Source organism: Emydura macquarii, unplaced genomic scaffold (assembly GCF_026122565.2).
Source record: "Emydura macquarii macquarii isolate MOO-44397 ecotype Brisbane River unplaced genomic scaffold, CSIRO-AGI_Emac_v2 contig_320, whole genome shotgun sequence".
NCBI lineage: Eukaryota > Metazoa > Chordata > Testudines > Chelidae > Emydura > Emydura macquarii.
The window spans coordinates 2,283,842-2,299,361 of record NW_027130457.1 but is presented as its reverse complement, the minus strand read 5'-3'; the positions used below and the strand labels follow the sequence as shown (position 1 = coordinate 2,299,361).

General features: G+C 40.2%; 1 protein-coding gene across 1 annotated transcript in view; it reads right to left on the bottom strand.

Moving 5' to 3' along the window:
- CDH12 (cadherin 12) overlaps positions 1-15,520 on the bottom strand; it is a 701,357-nt gene that overhangs the window by 131,112 nt on the left and 554,725 nt on the right. Inside the window, exon 5 of the mRNA XM_067569738.1 lies at positions 13,161-13,455. Within this exon, the coding sequence (XP_067425839.1) occupies positions 13,161-13,455 (295 nt within the window). The remainder of the gene's footprint in view (positions 1-13,160; positions 13,456-15,520) is intronic.

Genomic DNA, 15,520 nt, shown 5'->3' with positions numbered 1-15,520 from the left:
CACTGGGCACTAAGAGGCCAAGATTTACGGGAAATTTTAAAAGTATTAGACGTTTCTATGAAAAAGTTATAGTCAGTTGGGTTTTTAAAAAGGGATAAAAATCCTCAATGCATAAGTCAGGCAATAAATAAAGGTTGTTTGGATGAAAACTCCCTTATTGGCAGATTATTGCATAACTATCTGCTTCAGGGTTCCTCTGATGTGCTGGCTCTGCCCGAGACAGTGTACTGGACCACCAGTCTGATGTTCCCACATAATGTGAATCCTGAGCATCATATTATAAGGTATTTCAAGTTATTTTGGATATTCCTTTAGACTAAATTAAGTGATTAAATCCTCATTGTTTTTATGTTCTAACATAAATAAATCTGCACTGGCACATGAACTACATGATTCACCAGCTCTTTTCCAGTTGTAGAATCCATGATCGTATTGTTACCATATCAATATTTGAGCTTCATATTTATACTTACAACTAGATTCCCACCTAATTTGCATCCCAAAAATGGTTCACTGTGACACTAATGAACTTGTAATGGTGCACCCAGTTGTGAATGGTAAATTTCAATGGTATGCCTAATCCTTATAATCAGTCAATAACAGGTGTGAACTGGTGTTTGTGTGTCAGCCATTTGCCACTGCATGTCCCTTTGTTTATTTCATGATTTTTCCCTTCTCTCTTATGGCTGCTACTTGAGTTAATCATACCTTGGTGGTTGTTTATTCTTAAAGAAAACTATGAAATAAAAATAAATCTCTCCCAGCAATGGGGACTGGGTGACCCTGAGGACTGGAAATGAGAGCTAGAGCCATTCCTTTCCTGATTGCCTTCCCATAATCCTTCCCAGAACCGTAGTTACTGACAGTTACCATTTGAGGGCTGTTCAATGTCTTCTGTAAAGTGAGTTTGGCTCTACCTCAGTACAACTATCAGTCTTGTTCATCTCTGACCTCAAGACTTGTTTCTCCACTTTCTCTGCTACCAACACCTTACCGTTATCCTCAGGAACTTCACCCTTCCTACTGATGACCTGTCTCACTGCTGTTTCAAGCTTGCTCTTCTAAATTTTCACATTCAATGTGTGCTCTGAACCAGGACCCCCACCGACCTCACCAAGTATTCCTTTTGCTCTCTCAACCTCAGAATTCACTCTCTCTCATCTCTTTTTATACTGCTCATGTAGGGAGAGTTCTGTCCCCATTATATATCTCCATCCTCTTTTCTTTCTCTTTCCATGACACTCGATGGGGGAAATTTTAAAAGAAAAACATGTTTTATATTTAGTGGATAGAAAGTTATTATTGAGGACCCATGCATTATAAAGTATCTTAGACAGTTGGGGATGAATTCTGGGTGCCAGCAGAGAAAAGAAGGCTGATCTTTATGCTTTTTCGGTGTGCTCGATACTGTATCATCTTGTTACCTCCCCGCTAGAGAAGAAGTCAGAGTTCTGGTGGGCTTTGCCGGCTCAAATGCTGGATTTGGAACACATAGGGCTGGATGGATAGATACCAGTGCATCAGGTGGGAGTTTGTGTCTTTCATGGTACTTAGACATATTAATGGGGTATGGACAGTGACAAGCTTGAATGGGTTACCCAGAAGATAATATCGGAGCAAATCTATGGCCCATTTTATCACCAAGCCCTTCTTCTCTATGATAGAGTAGGCCCATTCTTGTGGGAACAGTTTGTGACTCAAATAGAGCATGGGGTGTTCCTCTCCCTTTATTTCCTGAGATAAAATGGTGCCCAGTCCCACATCTGAAGTATCCATTTGTAACATGAATTCGTTGGATAAATCCAGACTGAATGACACTGGCTCCGTACATAGAAGTTCTTTCAATTTTTGAAAGGCTTTTTCACAGGCCCTGCACTTTCTTGGGGCTGTCTCTCATGACCAGATCTGTGAGGGTGGCTGTGACCATTGAAAACCTTGGCACAAACTGGCGGTAGTAGCCAGCGAGTTCCAAAAAACTCCTGATCCATTTCTTGGTGGCAGGGCATGGGGTTTCCTTGAGGGCCTTGACTTTATCTATAAGGGGCGGACCAGGCATTTTCCCAAAATGTATCCCAAGTAGATAGTTTCTTCTTTTCCTATTTTACATTTTATAGGGCTTGCTGTAAGTCCAGCCTGCTGTAGGGACAGGAACACAGCCGCAACTTGTGCTAGGTGTTCTTCCCAAGCTCGGCTGTAGATGACTATATCATCTAATAGGCCACAGCATATAAGTCATGGGGCTGCATAAGCTGATCCATAAGCCATTGGAATGTCCTGGGTGCCTCGTGGAGACCAAAGGGCATAGCTTGAAACTGGTGAAGGCCGAATGGAGTGTAAAGGCAGTTCTTTCTTGTGAGTCTGGTGTGAGGAGATTTGCCAATACCTAGGATAGGTTGTAGATCTTTAATGATGTGTTTGGAGAGATTTTAGCTGGGGACTGTAGGTGATGACCAGTGGGGTTCTGTTGTTTTCTTTGTTGGGTCTACAGAACCCCACTGGTCATCACCTACAGTCTCCAGCTAAAATCTCTCCAAACACATCATTAAAGATCTACAACCTACCCTAGCAGATGATCCATCTCTCGCTCAGGCAGTGGGTGACAGACCCATCCTAGCTTCCAGAGAAACCCCCAACCTGAAGCAAATACTCACCAGCAACCATACACCCTACAAAAAGTCCAACCCAGGAACCTATCCCTGCAACAAACCCCGTTGTCAGCTCTGCCCACACATCGACTGTAGTGACAACATCACTGGTCCTAACCACATCAATCACAGCATAAGGGGCTCATTCACCTGCATATCCACTAATGTTATATATGTCATCATGTGCCAGCAATCCCCCTGTGCCATGTACATTGGCCAAACTGGACTATCACTATGCAAAAGGATAAATGGACACACATCAGACATAAAAAATAACAACATCCATAAACCAGTTGGAGAACACTTCAATTTCCCAGGGCACTCTGTCGCTGACCTGAAGGTTGCTGTACTTCTCCAAAAACACCTCCAAAAACAGACTTCAAAGAGAAACTGCTGAGTTAGAAATTATCTGCAAACTTGACACTTCAAACTGGGTTTAAACAGAGATTTGGAATGGCTCTCTCATTACAAGAGGTAATTGCTTTGCTCACCCATTCTCACCTCCTACTCAATGACTGTCATTAGCCCTCAAGTACCCGGCATTCATCCACCTCCCATTGTTCTCTATGCACTTGTATATCTATGTTTCCTATTTACTGTATCATTCTACCTCTGCATCTGACAAAGTGAGCTGAGTCTCACGAAAGCTTATGCCTACAAAAAATAAATTTGTTAGTCTTTAAAGTGCCACAGAACTCTCGTTGTTCATGTTGTCAATATGTCATTGTGTTCTACATTGGAACAAAACATCAAAACTGTGGAATTTCCAGCAAAATGGAACAATCTTTTTTGGTGATCCCCACATTACCTGCTGGGCAACGGGGAAGCTTGCTTGCTTACCTACTGGATGGATCCCTGGATGCCTGGCCAGCCTACCCTTCAGCCAGACAACAAGTTCGGCAGCAGACAAACCAGCCAGCCCTCTGGCTTCTCAGGCAGCTGGCTGGTGAGTGGATGGGTGCCAGCTCTCCTGCCAGTTTATCAGGCAGTTGGCAAGCTGGCAAGCCAGATGGGCTGTCAGCCAGCCTGTCTGATTTTCTGCCAGCCCAACTGCTCACTAGCTGGCTGGCAGGACACTAGACAGGTTTTCCAGCCAGCCTGCCTTCCTGGTTTCCATCAAAACCAGAATTTACATGTTCCTGCAGAATACTTTGATTTAGCTGAATCAGTATTTTCCAGCAGAAAGTTGTTCTGCTGGAATTTTTTTGATAAGCTCTACTGGAAAGCTTATTGGCCAAAGACTGAGGGGACACAGAGTTTAAACTTTCATCCCATCCTTCAAGATTCTCTCTCTAGAGCTGGGCTAAGGTGCTTTGGCAGGACAGCGTGAGGGAAATCTACATTAGTTCTGCCCATGTTGTACTTGTTTTGTGGCTTAACAGAGGACTAATATCTCCAGGTCTTACAAAAACTGAAGTTCACAGACAGACACAATTAGTGAACTAGCTGGCACGCCATTTAAACAGAATGTAGTGTATTCTGTCCCTATTTTTAGGGATTTTACATTATTTTACATATAATTTGTCTAAAATTTTACTTTTATCTGCAACAACTGGACTGTATATTGTAGTCCTTTTACACCCCTAAACAAAAGGAAATTTGTCATTTATACCATGTTTGTGATCAGTGATGGTCCTCTTTAAACTCTTATTAATCCAACTTTTTGTGATCACTTTCTTGTCACTTTGAGTCTTCCTGGGATTGTAGCTAGTTTGCCACATTGAGTTATTTCTACACCTAGAATTAAAGTCATTAATCATGTTTGGTTTACTGATTCCCATTTGCTTAGCAATCTTGAGACCATTTTGCCTTCTGCTTTGTCCTCTTCTAGGGCTGCTGATGACTCAATTGATTCATGCAATCCATCAGTGTCTGGTCGTTTGGACCAGCTTTCCCTAATGCTGCAGATGGTTTGTTTCTGTCCTTACTCTTTGGTGTTCACTGCAGAATTATACACTCAAAAGCAGGAGGGAAAATAAAGGTGTGCCCAGTGCCTATGCTGTATATCCATTATAATCAGCTGAAATCTCAGCTTGTTCTCATTATCCACAATGTATTTATGAGAACGCAATGACTGGGACATGATTGTTTGTCATAAACTAAGCACTGCTTTGTGCCAATGAAGTCTTGTGCTTGCTTTCTTGTGTGAGAAATATAAATAGAAGGTAGCTAATAGGAAAAAAATAGCTCAGCAGCTGGAAAGCAACTTGAAAGAAAAATGATGTTCATAGCCTCTCAACCAGTAGCTAGAAAAAGCAGTTTTTATAAAACATATTTAATGTTTACAGGCACTCGGTGGCTGGGAAAAGTAATACCTTTAAAATATGTTTAATATTTAGAGCCATTTGGTGGCCAAGAGAGCAGTTCCTGCTAAAAAGATATTTAATGTTTAGAGTTGTTTAGTGGTAAGAAAAAAGTAACTTCTTGTTAATTTTAAACATTTACAGCTGATCAGTGGCTACTAAAATAACTATCGATACAACATGTTTTATGTTTAGAGACATTCTGTGCCTGTACAAAAATAATGCCCACACATCTCAAGGCAACACCAAAACATTGCAATACCTTTACCTCAACAATAGCTTCCATGACAAAAGCAACACATATTGATAACAACCTAATACAACCATTCCTCGGCCTCAAGATGATTATGCATACCACTACTCATGGCTAAGCAAGAAACGGATATTCAGCTTATCAAAAGTGTCTAACATGTCTGTTCAGTGTAAAAACAATAGTTGAATGCATGAGCCAAAATGCTATCTGGTTAATTGTGCAGATGAGTTTCGATCTGGGTCTGAAGATCCCTGAAGTTTTGGTGGAAATGAGAGCCATCACATTGAGAAGAGCTGGGGCAAAGTTTGGATCTCGGTTTGGATCTGAACTTCTCCAGTGCTGAGGGGTTCTTCCAAGATGGGATTTTGGCTTGCCTCATCTCTAGTTAAACACCAAAACTCTGTGTCCAAATATAGTCAAGAGAGGGCTCACATACCCACAGAAAAGTTTTATTTCATAGTACCACGTTGGCAATTATTTGGATGTGTGTTTTTGCAACATATTGTTTTTGAGCTTTCACATCCTTCAAAATGTTGTGGTTATGAAACTAATTAGCAAGAAGTGTTTAATCAGTTTCAGCTAGCTTTAGTTTTAGTGATTCCTCACTTACAATCATTTGGCTACAAGTGGGGTTTGCTGGGCTCAGCCCAGTAGGGTTTTCATTTTCTTTTTAGATGGGCTCATAGTGGCCAGTATTATTGATCATATTTCATTGTTTTGCTGACAATATTCAGACTCATAACTTTGACATGCTGATCATGCCAACTCCATCTCTGAGTCCTTCCATGGTTTACCCCTTCACCTCTGCATCAAAAACAAGCTTCTTGTCTTATCTTTAAGTCGTTTCATAACTTAGATCTACCCTACCTATGTGATTTACTAATCTATCATGATAGCAAGCCTCGCTTAGCTCCACCAGCATCTCTAGCCTTTACTGCCTACCTGTCTTCTTCTCCTTTAAACACCTCCGTGTTTTCTTCTAGGCTGCCCCTTATGCTGGAGAAAAACTCCCTGATAAAATCCAAGCAGCCATGGCCTCATATTCCATCAACACTATCATGAAGTCTCTAAAACCCCTCCTAATGATCATGGCTGGGAAGTTGACAGACAGTGACTACTGTTTTTCCTTCCTTTCTTTTCCTTACTCAGTTTTTCTCTACCTCCATTCCCAATTTTAAAAAGTACAATAGAGTACATGTAACTAAAAGAGCTGTGGCAAGTCCAAATCAGGTTTACTCTCCTGTATGTTGTATCCTCACCCCCTACCCTTAATCTGTTTGTGTTATTAAACTGTAAAGACAGGAATGTTCTCATTTGTATTTGCAGATCACCCAGCACTCTGGGGACCCAGTCTGATTGGGATTTTTGGGTGCTATCATAATTAATAATAGGACAGGAGGACTGATGTTTCCTTGATAAATGCTATTTTGGCTCCTCTAAATTGCTTGGGCATACTGCTAGGTGCTAGGTGATCGGGCCTTTGATATTTAAAAAATAATTACTTGTTATTATGGTGATACGGTGATGAGGTTCATAAAAGAGAGAATGAGCTAAAAATAAAGACAGGGGGATACCTTTCCTGTGGCAACAGTATGGTGAGGAGGCTTTACCTTAATTTAATATGAATGCATGGAATGTCTAGAGTATGACCATATAATTTTACCTGTTGGGCCTAACTAAAAAATTTGCAATTTTCTCACATTCACTTTACATCCATATATGAACCTGGAATACCCTGCATTTATACTAACACTTCACTAATTAGTTTACTTATTGATCACTGTAATTCATCTGGATGTTGTCTATGTCTGTTCTTGGTAGGCAATTAAAACACAACACCCTCGGATCCAGTTAAATGCATGTAATGAGTTCCATCATACAAAATAGCTGGGAAACACAGAAAAGGGAGAGAGATACACCATATCATCCCAGATGCCCTATTGTATAGTACGGACACCTTCATCCATAGCATGGCAAAGAGAATCAAATTATTATTTTTGCACAACAGACTACACATTCAATTATTTATGTATTTAGTTTTAAATATTTTTAAATGCCTATCTAAGTCTCTAGATGCCCCTAACACATCATTCAAAATATAATCAAATTGCAGCAGCATCGAACTAATCATTTCAAGAGGCATGCTAGTAGCCAGCCACTTACAGAAACTGCTTTGCACCTTTTCTTCGTTGTGGGAAGCTTTCTCCAAAAACCTTATCAAACAGATGTTTGTTGCAGCAAGCTTGGAAGGACACCAAATTTAAAACATTTATATAGGTAATTTTAGCATCATGATACAGAGTCAATACTAAAGCTGTACCAGATAGAATTTTCAAGCAAAAACCATAATAAAAATATTTTAGGGTACCCTTTTTTATACTTATTAATTAAAAGCTGCAGAGACAGAATAATTCCTACTATCACCTATGGCTAATTTAAAAATACTTAAACACTGGCAATATTTTCTTACAATGGGCTCAATTACACCCCCCTCCAGATATCTTTGCATCCCTTATTTGTGTGTGTCTGTGTGTGTTGCTGTTTTTGTTTTCTGTTATGTCTGGAACTCTAACTTAATCTTTAAAGTCTTTAAAAACAGAGAACCTTCAAAAAAAGTGTTCTACTATTTTAAAAAAGAAAGAAAGATTTGGGCCATGTTAAGCTATTTCTTGCACCTTTCTCTGAAACTTATAGTACTGGCTACTATTAGAGACAGAATATCAGAATAAAGGGACAACTAGTCTCACCTAGTATGACACTGATATATTCCTGAAATATTTGTTTTACATTTTAATCTTCTTTCTGTGTTGGCTGTACAATGTGCAACAATTTGGAATAGATAGTTTGCAGTCCGCTACATGTTTGAAGAGGCAGTAGTAATAGTAACCAGACAGCAAACAAAAAACTCTATCATCCTCTGGTGAGTATCTCCCTAAGGAATTTCATGTTATCCTTTTAAGTCTTCAGTTATCCTTTCTACAAGAAATGCTTCATCATAAAACACTCTATGAATAAACTCTTTAAAAATGTTATGTAAACCACAAACTGTCAACACTGAAAAAAAAAAAAAATTCCTCTGTTGCAATGTATTACACTACATACAAGAGCTGTGATAGGAAAGTATCAAGGAAAAAGGAAGTCCTAGATGGGCATAGCAGCCTGTAGGATGCACCAGCCAAAGGCTGTGTCAACAGAAGTATAATACAGCTGACTCACACAACTCCTTTTCAGGCCTTTCACTGTTAAAACCCATAGAAGAGTATGTTTTGCTACATACAAGGGCAGAGAAAAGTGCCTGTATATTTCTTCATTCACTTGATTAGACTAGCTTTGGATGCCTAGAGCCTGCTTTGGGTCTTTTTAATAAATTGAACAGATGTTCTGATTTACACACAGAAGCTGTCCTGTCAATGTAGAATTTTAGTGCATGGCACATATCCAGATAGTGTTATGGACAGAAAGTACACAAAGAAATATGATTCACAAGTAAAAAAGAGACCACTTTTGGAAAAGATGACAATATTCTTCTTAAAACTACCTCATCTTCACAAATAATCAGATAAAGTAGTTTCAAGGAAAGAGATACCAATTTCTCTACTAATCATGGAGGAGAAATGGCTACTAGAAATAATATTTTAATGCTCTGGAAATACATAGAAACCATGGCAAGGGTATTAAAGGGAGGTTCACAATGTTTCTGAAGGAAAAGATTAAATTTCCAGGTGGAATGATATTGCAGAAAGCAGCGTGAGATAGGTTAGTTGATCCCAGGAAATGCACTGTAAGTTGGATCAGATAGATACCCTAAATCTTATCAACAGGGCAGAAGTCTCGATTCTGAGGCTCCTGGGATCTAGTGCTGTCTGTAACCCTTTCCAGGAAAATCATATAATGAAGATCAGTGTTGTTCAGGTTCACACCTTGTATGTGGTGGATCACCTAATTTCCATTAGAATATCAATAACTGGAGCTGAGAGACCAGCAAAACTAACTTGTTTCTTTCAGCAACCAAACAAACAGGGCTAGCATCTGGAGGTCTGGATGAAAGCAACATAGAGTACACACCTGAGCACAATGTAGCCCAAGGAGCCTATAAATAGGGCTGTGCTGATGGCAGTTAGGCCAACTTCTAGCTGTGTATCTTTCCAGTCTTAACTGGAAAGAAAAAGGGAAAGGGAGTATTGTTGTGACAAGGATTGCTCCTATTATTGTACCACTCCTTCCACCTCCAATGAGGAAGAGTCAGAGGTGTAGGGCCAGCCTACCTGTTCTCAGTTCACGGAGTCAGTGGTCATATTTGTGAGCTCCCAAGAAAGCAATGAACTCAGACATGGGAGCAGAGAGGCAGATTTGGTGCTATGACCCTCTGGAATATCTAAATGTTGGGATCACAACCCAATGTTTATGAACTAACTTGGTAAATGCTAGAAGTTTCCAGAAGCTACCATTAGGAGAAAGCCCACACAAAGATGCTTCTATATCACATTATAAATCTGGCCTGATTTGGGCTTGGATATAACTTCTAGCTGAAGAGAATTCCAGAGAAGAAGGCCTGAAAATTAGTGTACATTCCTCTTGTCCTCTGCATCAATGAGCTTCCAAGCAGAGTCAAACACAATGTTTAATTTGAATGCAGTTTACACAATTGGACATAGAAGATGATAAATGAAGCTGTGATCATTGAGAGATTTATACATGGTAACCAGCACCTTAAATTTCACATGAAAGTGAATTGGTAGCCAGGGAAGAGAAGTGTAGAAGTGTAGAATCTTCTTTTCTGGGGACCCTACTTAGAAGAGAGGAATCCACATCCTGCGGTTGAAAAATTCCAAGAGGTCTCAATGTTAGTCTCAAGTAGCATCCACAGTGCATGGATAATGGTGGCAATGTTACAAGAGAACTGGTCTTGATATAACCCACAATCATTTTTGAGCACTTAGCCACCAAAATCTGGAAGCAAGGACACCATAAAGCAACAAAGAATTTGGCCTTTCTTAGGCATACAAATCCACTGCAGCAGCAGTATTACTAACAAAAATAGCTAACCTTGAGTCTCTGTGCCTCTGATTATAAATTTTTTTGCTGAGAATTTGCTTTGCTGATAAGTAAAGATTATGAGTTCTTTGCTGTTGCTAGGGAAATAGACATCCCATTAGTGGTTATTATGAGTTGTTGTTTTGTTTTAAGTTTTCTATAAAGGAGTTCAGTCAGAGAGTGTACTTTGGAAAAGTTTTGGATTTCTGCTAAGAAGGGGATTCTGACACCCCTCTCCCCAGCAACATGGAAGAAGGTGGCCACCTACTGTCACTCAATACCACCTCAGGCTTTGGTTAACTATTTGGGGTGCCTCTAAACTATTGCTAGATTTTGATGTGTGGTTTAGACCCAATAAAAACGAGGATTTTTTAGTGTAAACACTCTTGTGTGCACCAATCATTTATCAGACGGAGGTGCTGTGTCCCCACTGATTTATTTCCTGACACTTCCTGGAAAACAGAGATTAGTCACCATAGCTTTGGTTTCAAATAACCCTGGGTAACAGTAAGATCTACATCTGAGAAGAAAAGATCCAATTTCTTGTCTAATCATAGATGACGAAAGGCATTTCTGGACACTGTTGCTGTTTGGGAATCTAGGAGCTGAGGATTGTGACACATTTTTGTAAGAGGCAATCACCGATTGCAGTGTAAACATGTACTTAGGGCAATGTTTTCTTCTTTTCAACCTTTTCTGGTGGATTTTCATCTATCTTTAACTACTCCTTTTAAAAGAGTTGCTATGACTATCTTCTAGGGGCAGAGAAAACTGAAGAACATAGGTGCTGGAACTAGGGGTGCTGCACCCCCAGGCTTGAAGTGGTTTCCATCATATACAGAGTTTACAGTTTGGTTCAATGGCTCTCAGTAGCCCCATTATACAAATTGTTCCAGCACCCCTGCTGGAGAAACATGGAGTTCTGGTAGAATTAGACCAGCAGAGAACGCCTCTTTGTAGGCACAGTGGAGATTCAAACCTATGTTTCTGCTATCCCTGATGAATGCTCTAACCGCTGGGCTATTGGGTATTCTGAGATACATCCACCAGCCAGCCTAAAAAATTCCAGACCTGCTTGCCCCAGCTGTATTTTAGGAGGGTTAGGCACGCTCAGAGCATGCCTACTGGATTAGGCTGCATAGACAAGATAGGCAGGGGGACACCTAGTCTGGGAACCCTGATGGGGCTTAGGCATGTCCCAGAGCTCCGAGCAGCTCATTACCTGTAGGACAGCTGTCAGGACTTCAGCAGCTTCGAGCAGGCCTACCAGTAGAAACTTAGGCACCTATGAGGATTTAGGTGCCTACAGGGATAGCCAGCAGCAGAGCAGTGGATTTTTGAATGTCAGTGGTATCTATTTTTTGGACTTAGGGACTTAAAAGGGCAGTTAGGCACATAAGCCCCTTTGTGAATCTAGCTCACAGCTCTTAGTGCAGTGTAATAGACATACTGCACCTCAGAACCTAAAGACAGCTCCCCATGCAATAAGACATCTGTTTATATTTAGTTAGCATCTGTATAAACATATCTATTAGCACCAGGAAAAAACAAATACAAGCATTCCCTGATCATGCAAACAGTGTTCCTGCTCATCATTTCTTTTTGTCCCTTTGTGTAAGATCACATATATTATTAGCATCAATTTAATATCTCATACATCCTCTAATGGGAAACTATATTTTGTACTTGCTAAAGGCATGGACTTGAAAATCTAACCAGTCTTTTCCATTACTTACTAATTCAACTGCATGTGCATTTTGTGATTTTATAACTCAGTGAACTTCTCTGAAGCCACTCGTTAGGTCAGGATGGTAACATGATCTCTGACTGCCCGGTCATATCACATATACAATTGTACATACATCCCAGTTAATTCTATATGACAATTTGTGTAGCTGGCTAACCTATTATTGCCCCTAAGATAGTCTATCCAGTCTCCATTAAATGTGCTGTTTGGTTAAAAGGTGAGGAAAAGCCCTCTCTATAGTTTCAGAGTTGGAAAGCCTTAGCAATTGTTCATACTTGGAGTTTTAAATGATAGCCTAGGAGGTGATGAGCAGCTCTGATTTGTGAATGTCCTGGGAAAGGGGGAAGAACTTTTGGAGTAAGTGAAGTGGCTAATAAACAGCAACAACCAGGCACCCAAAACACTGATAGTTGAAAGCTACCTCCCCCTGCCCCGCAAATGCAGAACTAAGTAAAACTCTTTCCGGTCAGGTAGAGCTACCTTGGCAAAGAAATTAGTGCTTGTTGTTTGAATTGAAGTCACCAGGTTGTGTGGATAGCTGATCATGATGTGAGCACAGTCTGTGACCATTTAAGAGCCAGACTGTGGCTGTCCCAGTGGAGGCACAAAGTAGTGTGGACAAGGCACCAAGAGTTTTGTCCCCATTGTACCACTGCCCAGGCATCAATCACAATCATCCTGGGTGCAAGGACTATGTGAATCTAGCACCACTGTGTGGGGTGGGAGTGGCGGATAGGCTGGTGCTATGGTTCTATGCCAAGCTTCTGCCTTGGACAACCGAGCTGGTGCAAGGACAGAGCCCACTACACTGTATAAAATACCCTTCCTGTTTGCATTCCTCACAAAGTCCCTGGACCTATTTTGGTTGATTCATTTTGGCTCCTACTGCTGCACAATGCTAAGCATACTTGACCCCAATCCTTCCCAGTGCAGACTGTGACGTAATATGTTGGTAGCCATTTATGCATTAACAGTGGAGAAGAGAAGACACTTGAATGTAAGAAGATAATGCTAAAATCAAATTGAAATCTGTATATTCCTAAGAACAAACCCAGCCATTTTCTGTGTTCTGACCATGAATTTTAGAAGCTAAATTTCCCCTTCAACATCCTCAGTAGGAAATTAACATTGAAAAGAAGTAAGTAGGACCTAGTTAGTTATCTACGTTTCTTACTCACCAACTGGAGACATTTCTGGGACACTGGCAACATACGGCCCATCTAGGAATTTTGGCTCATTATCATTAATGTCCTGCACTTTGATGATGAACTCTGATTCGGGTTCCAGTGGTTTCCTGGTGTCTATGTCCACAGCCTGAGCACGGAGTGTGTAGAAAGGCTTTTCTTCTCGATCAAGACTCCTTATGGCGTGGATGTCCCCTGTGGTCTCATCGATGGTAAACACTGTGCCAGCTCCATCTCCTGAGAGGGTGTATTTAACAGTACCCACTCCTTTGTCCAAATCAGAATGAAGCTTAACAACAGAAAAGAAAAAAGGAGAAGAGAAAAAAATATTAATGGGACATTCCTGTCTGTAAGGCATCTAGATTATTTTTACATACAATATCAGTTATCAGAGTACCTTGGAGAAAATATTGTGACCACTTAACATACTATAGGTATGAAAGGAAATGGTTGACAATATACCAAAGATCATTTTTATTAGTTACTAATATCTAAGTAGGAAGCATTTCAAAATCCAAATGCAAAATGCAAATTCCTTACAATAAAAATTCAAATGCACCAGGTTTTGAATTTGACCACAAATTTAAAAACCAAGTTCATCAGAAAACTGGCTACCAAGCAAACCTCAACCCAGTTTAGAGCAAACGTGAGCTGATTTGTGATTTTGTGTCAAACATATGACATTCATTTGCCTTTTACACAATGCAGATGATTTAACTGAGTTTTGGTTTTATATGATAGGCTTGTTTAAACCCCAAACTTGATTTAAAAGGCATAATCAATTCACTGTGCTATAACTTGATTCTAAGCAAGCCTGCAAGCTGTAGTTAGAACATTGAAAGTCAGATTCTACATTCATTTACACCCATGCCACCCCATTGATTTCAATGTTCAAATATTAATCATTTAACTCACTCCCTTCTGTGAATTACAGTAGTTTCATTATACCCTGTGACACAAAGACCCCTTTGCAAACATCTCTCACCTCAGACCTGACAATCTCACTTCACCAAACACATATCTTACAAGATATTTGTCCATGAAGAGTAACATGTAAAGTATCTACAAAAAGCTTTTAACTTGTCCAGATTCATAATCATTGCAAGATGTATATAAGGGTACTATTTTAGGAATAAAGTAAAGTATGCCTTGTGGATTTGGAGTAAACATTAGTCACTAGGGGATAACAAGTCTCAGTGATGGTCTATTTGGGCAGGGGGAAGTTGTCAACCCTGCCCTGTATAGCTAGTGATGTAATGCAAAGCTAAATTGTTTAGCCTTGTGTAATACTAGGACTTTTATTGGAAAACCATCAGAAGTAATGACAAACAATCAAAACCACTTTCAGCTACAAAAAGGAACTTATAAAACAAGATAGAGATTTGCCCTATCTGTGACTAGAAACAACACTAGGATTTCTGTGAGCACTAGTGTCAGGGGCTGGATATCACAGGAAAAAAATTCAAAAGGACTCAGGGATTGTTGATCTTCATGGCATAGCCCAGAGGAGAGTGCTGGAGTAGCTGAAAGGCTGGTGGTGATAGAGAACTGGCATTCAGCCAGGCAAAGGCCAGACTCCTTTATGCTAGAGGCAGGGGGTAACAAGGTGACTCTCAGAACTGTCAGAACCCATTTTATAGGTTTGGAACTTGAAGCATAAAGAGATCAAGTGATCTTCTCACAGAGCCCTGGTCTACACTACAAAATTACTTTGGTATAACTACTTCAGACCCCTAAGTGACATAGTTATACTGACCTAAACACTGGTGTAGACAGCACTACGTTGGGAGGAGAGCCTACATAGATACCACCTTTCGCCGAGGTGGAGTTATTAAGCCGACTGGAGAGGAGTGCAGTTGGGCCACAGAAAATTTGTAGTGTAGACTTGCCCTCAGAGGGAAAGCTGGGGCTAGCACTCTGAAATTTCTGATGCACAGTTCCACATATCTTCCAGTCCATTGGAATAGTAATTGTTTATTCTTAATGGGAGAAAAACCTAGACTGCAAGCTTTCTGGTTTAAGAACCATGTTTTTGTTATTTGTTAGTTTTTATAGTGCCTCATAGAAGAGGGCCTTAAACCCTGTTTGTGGGGACAGGCACTACCACAATAGTAACAATAAATAATATCATCATGGCCTTCTTTTCTACATGGTGACATCTGTTTCACACTCACATTTAAGATGTAGCTAGAAAACTTTAATGGATGCCAAAGGCTATGTCACAGTGGTATGAACTCCCTGGTTTGCCATAGATTTAAACACAGAGCGACTTTTTAGATATTCCTAGTCCCATCTAATAAGGGGTAAACAGATATGTTGTGATGGACATAGTTTGGAAATAAGCTTTCAAGAGG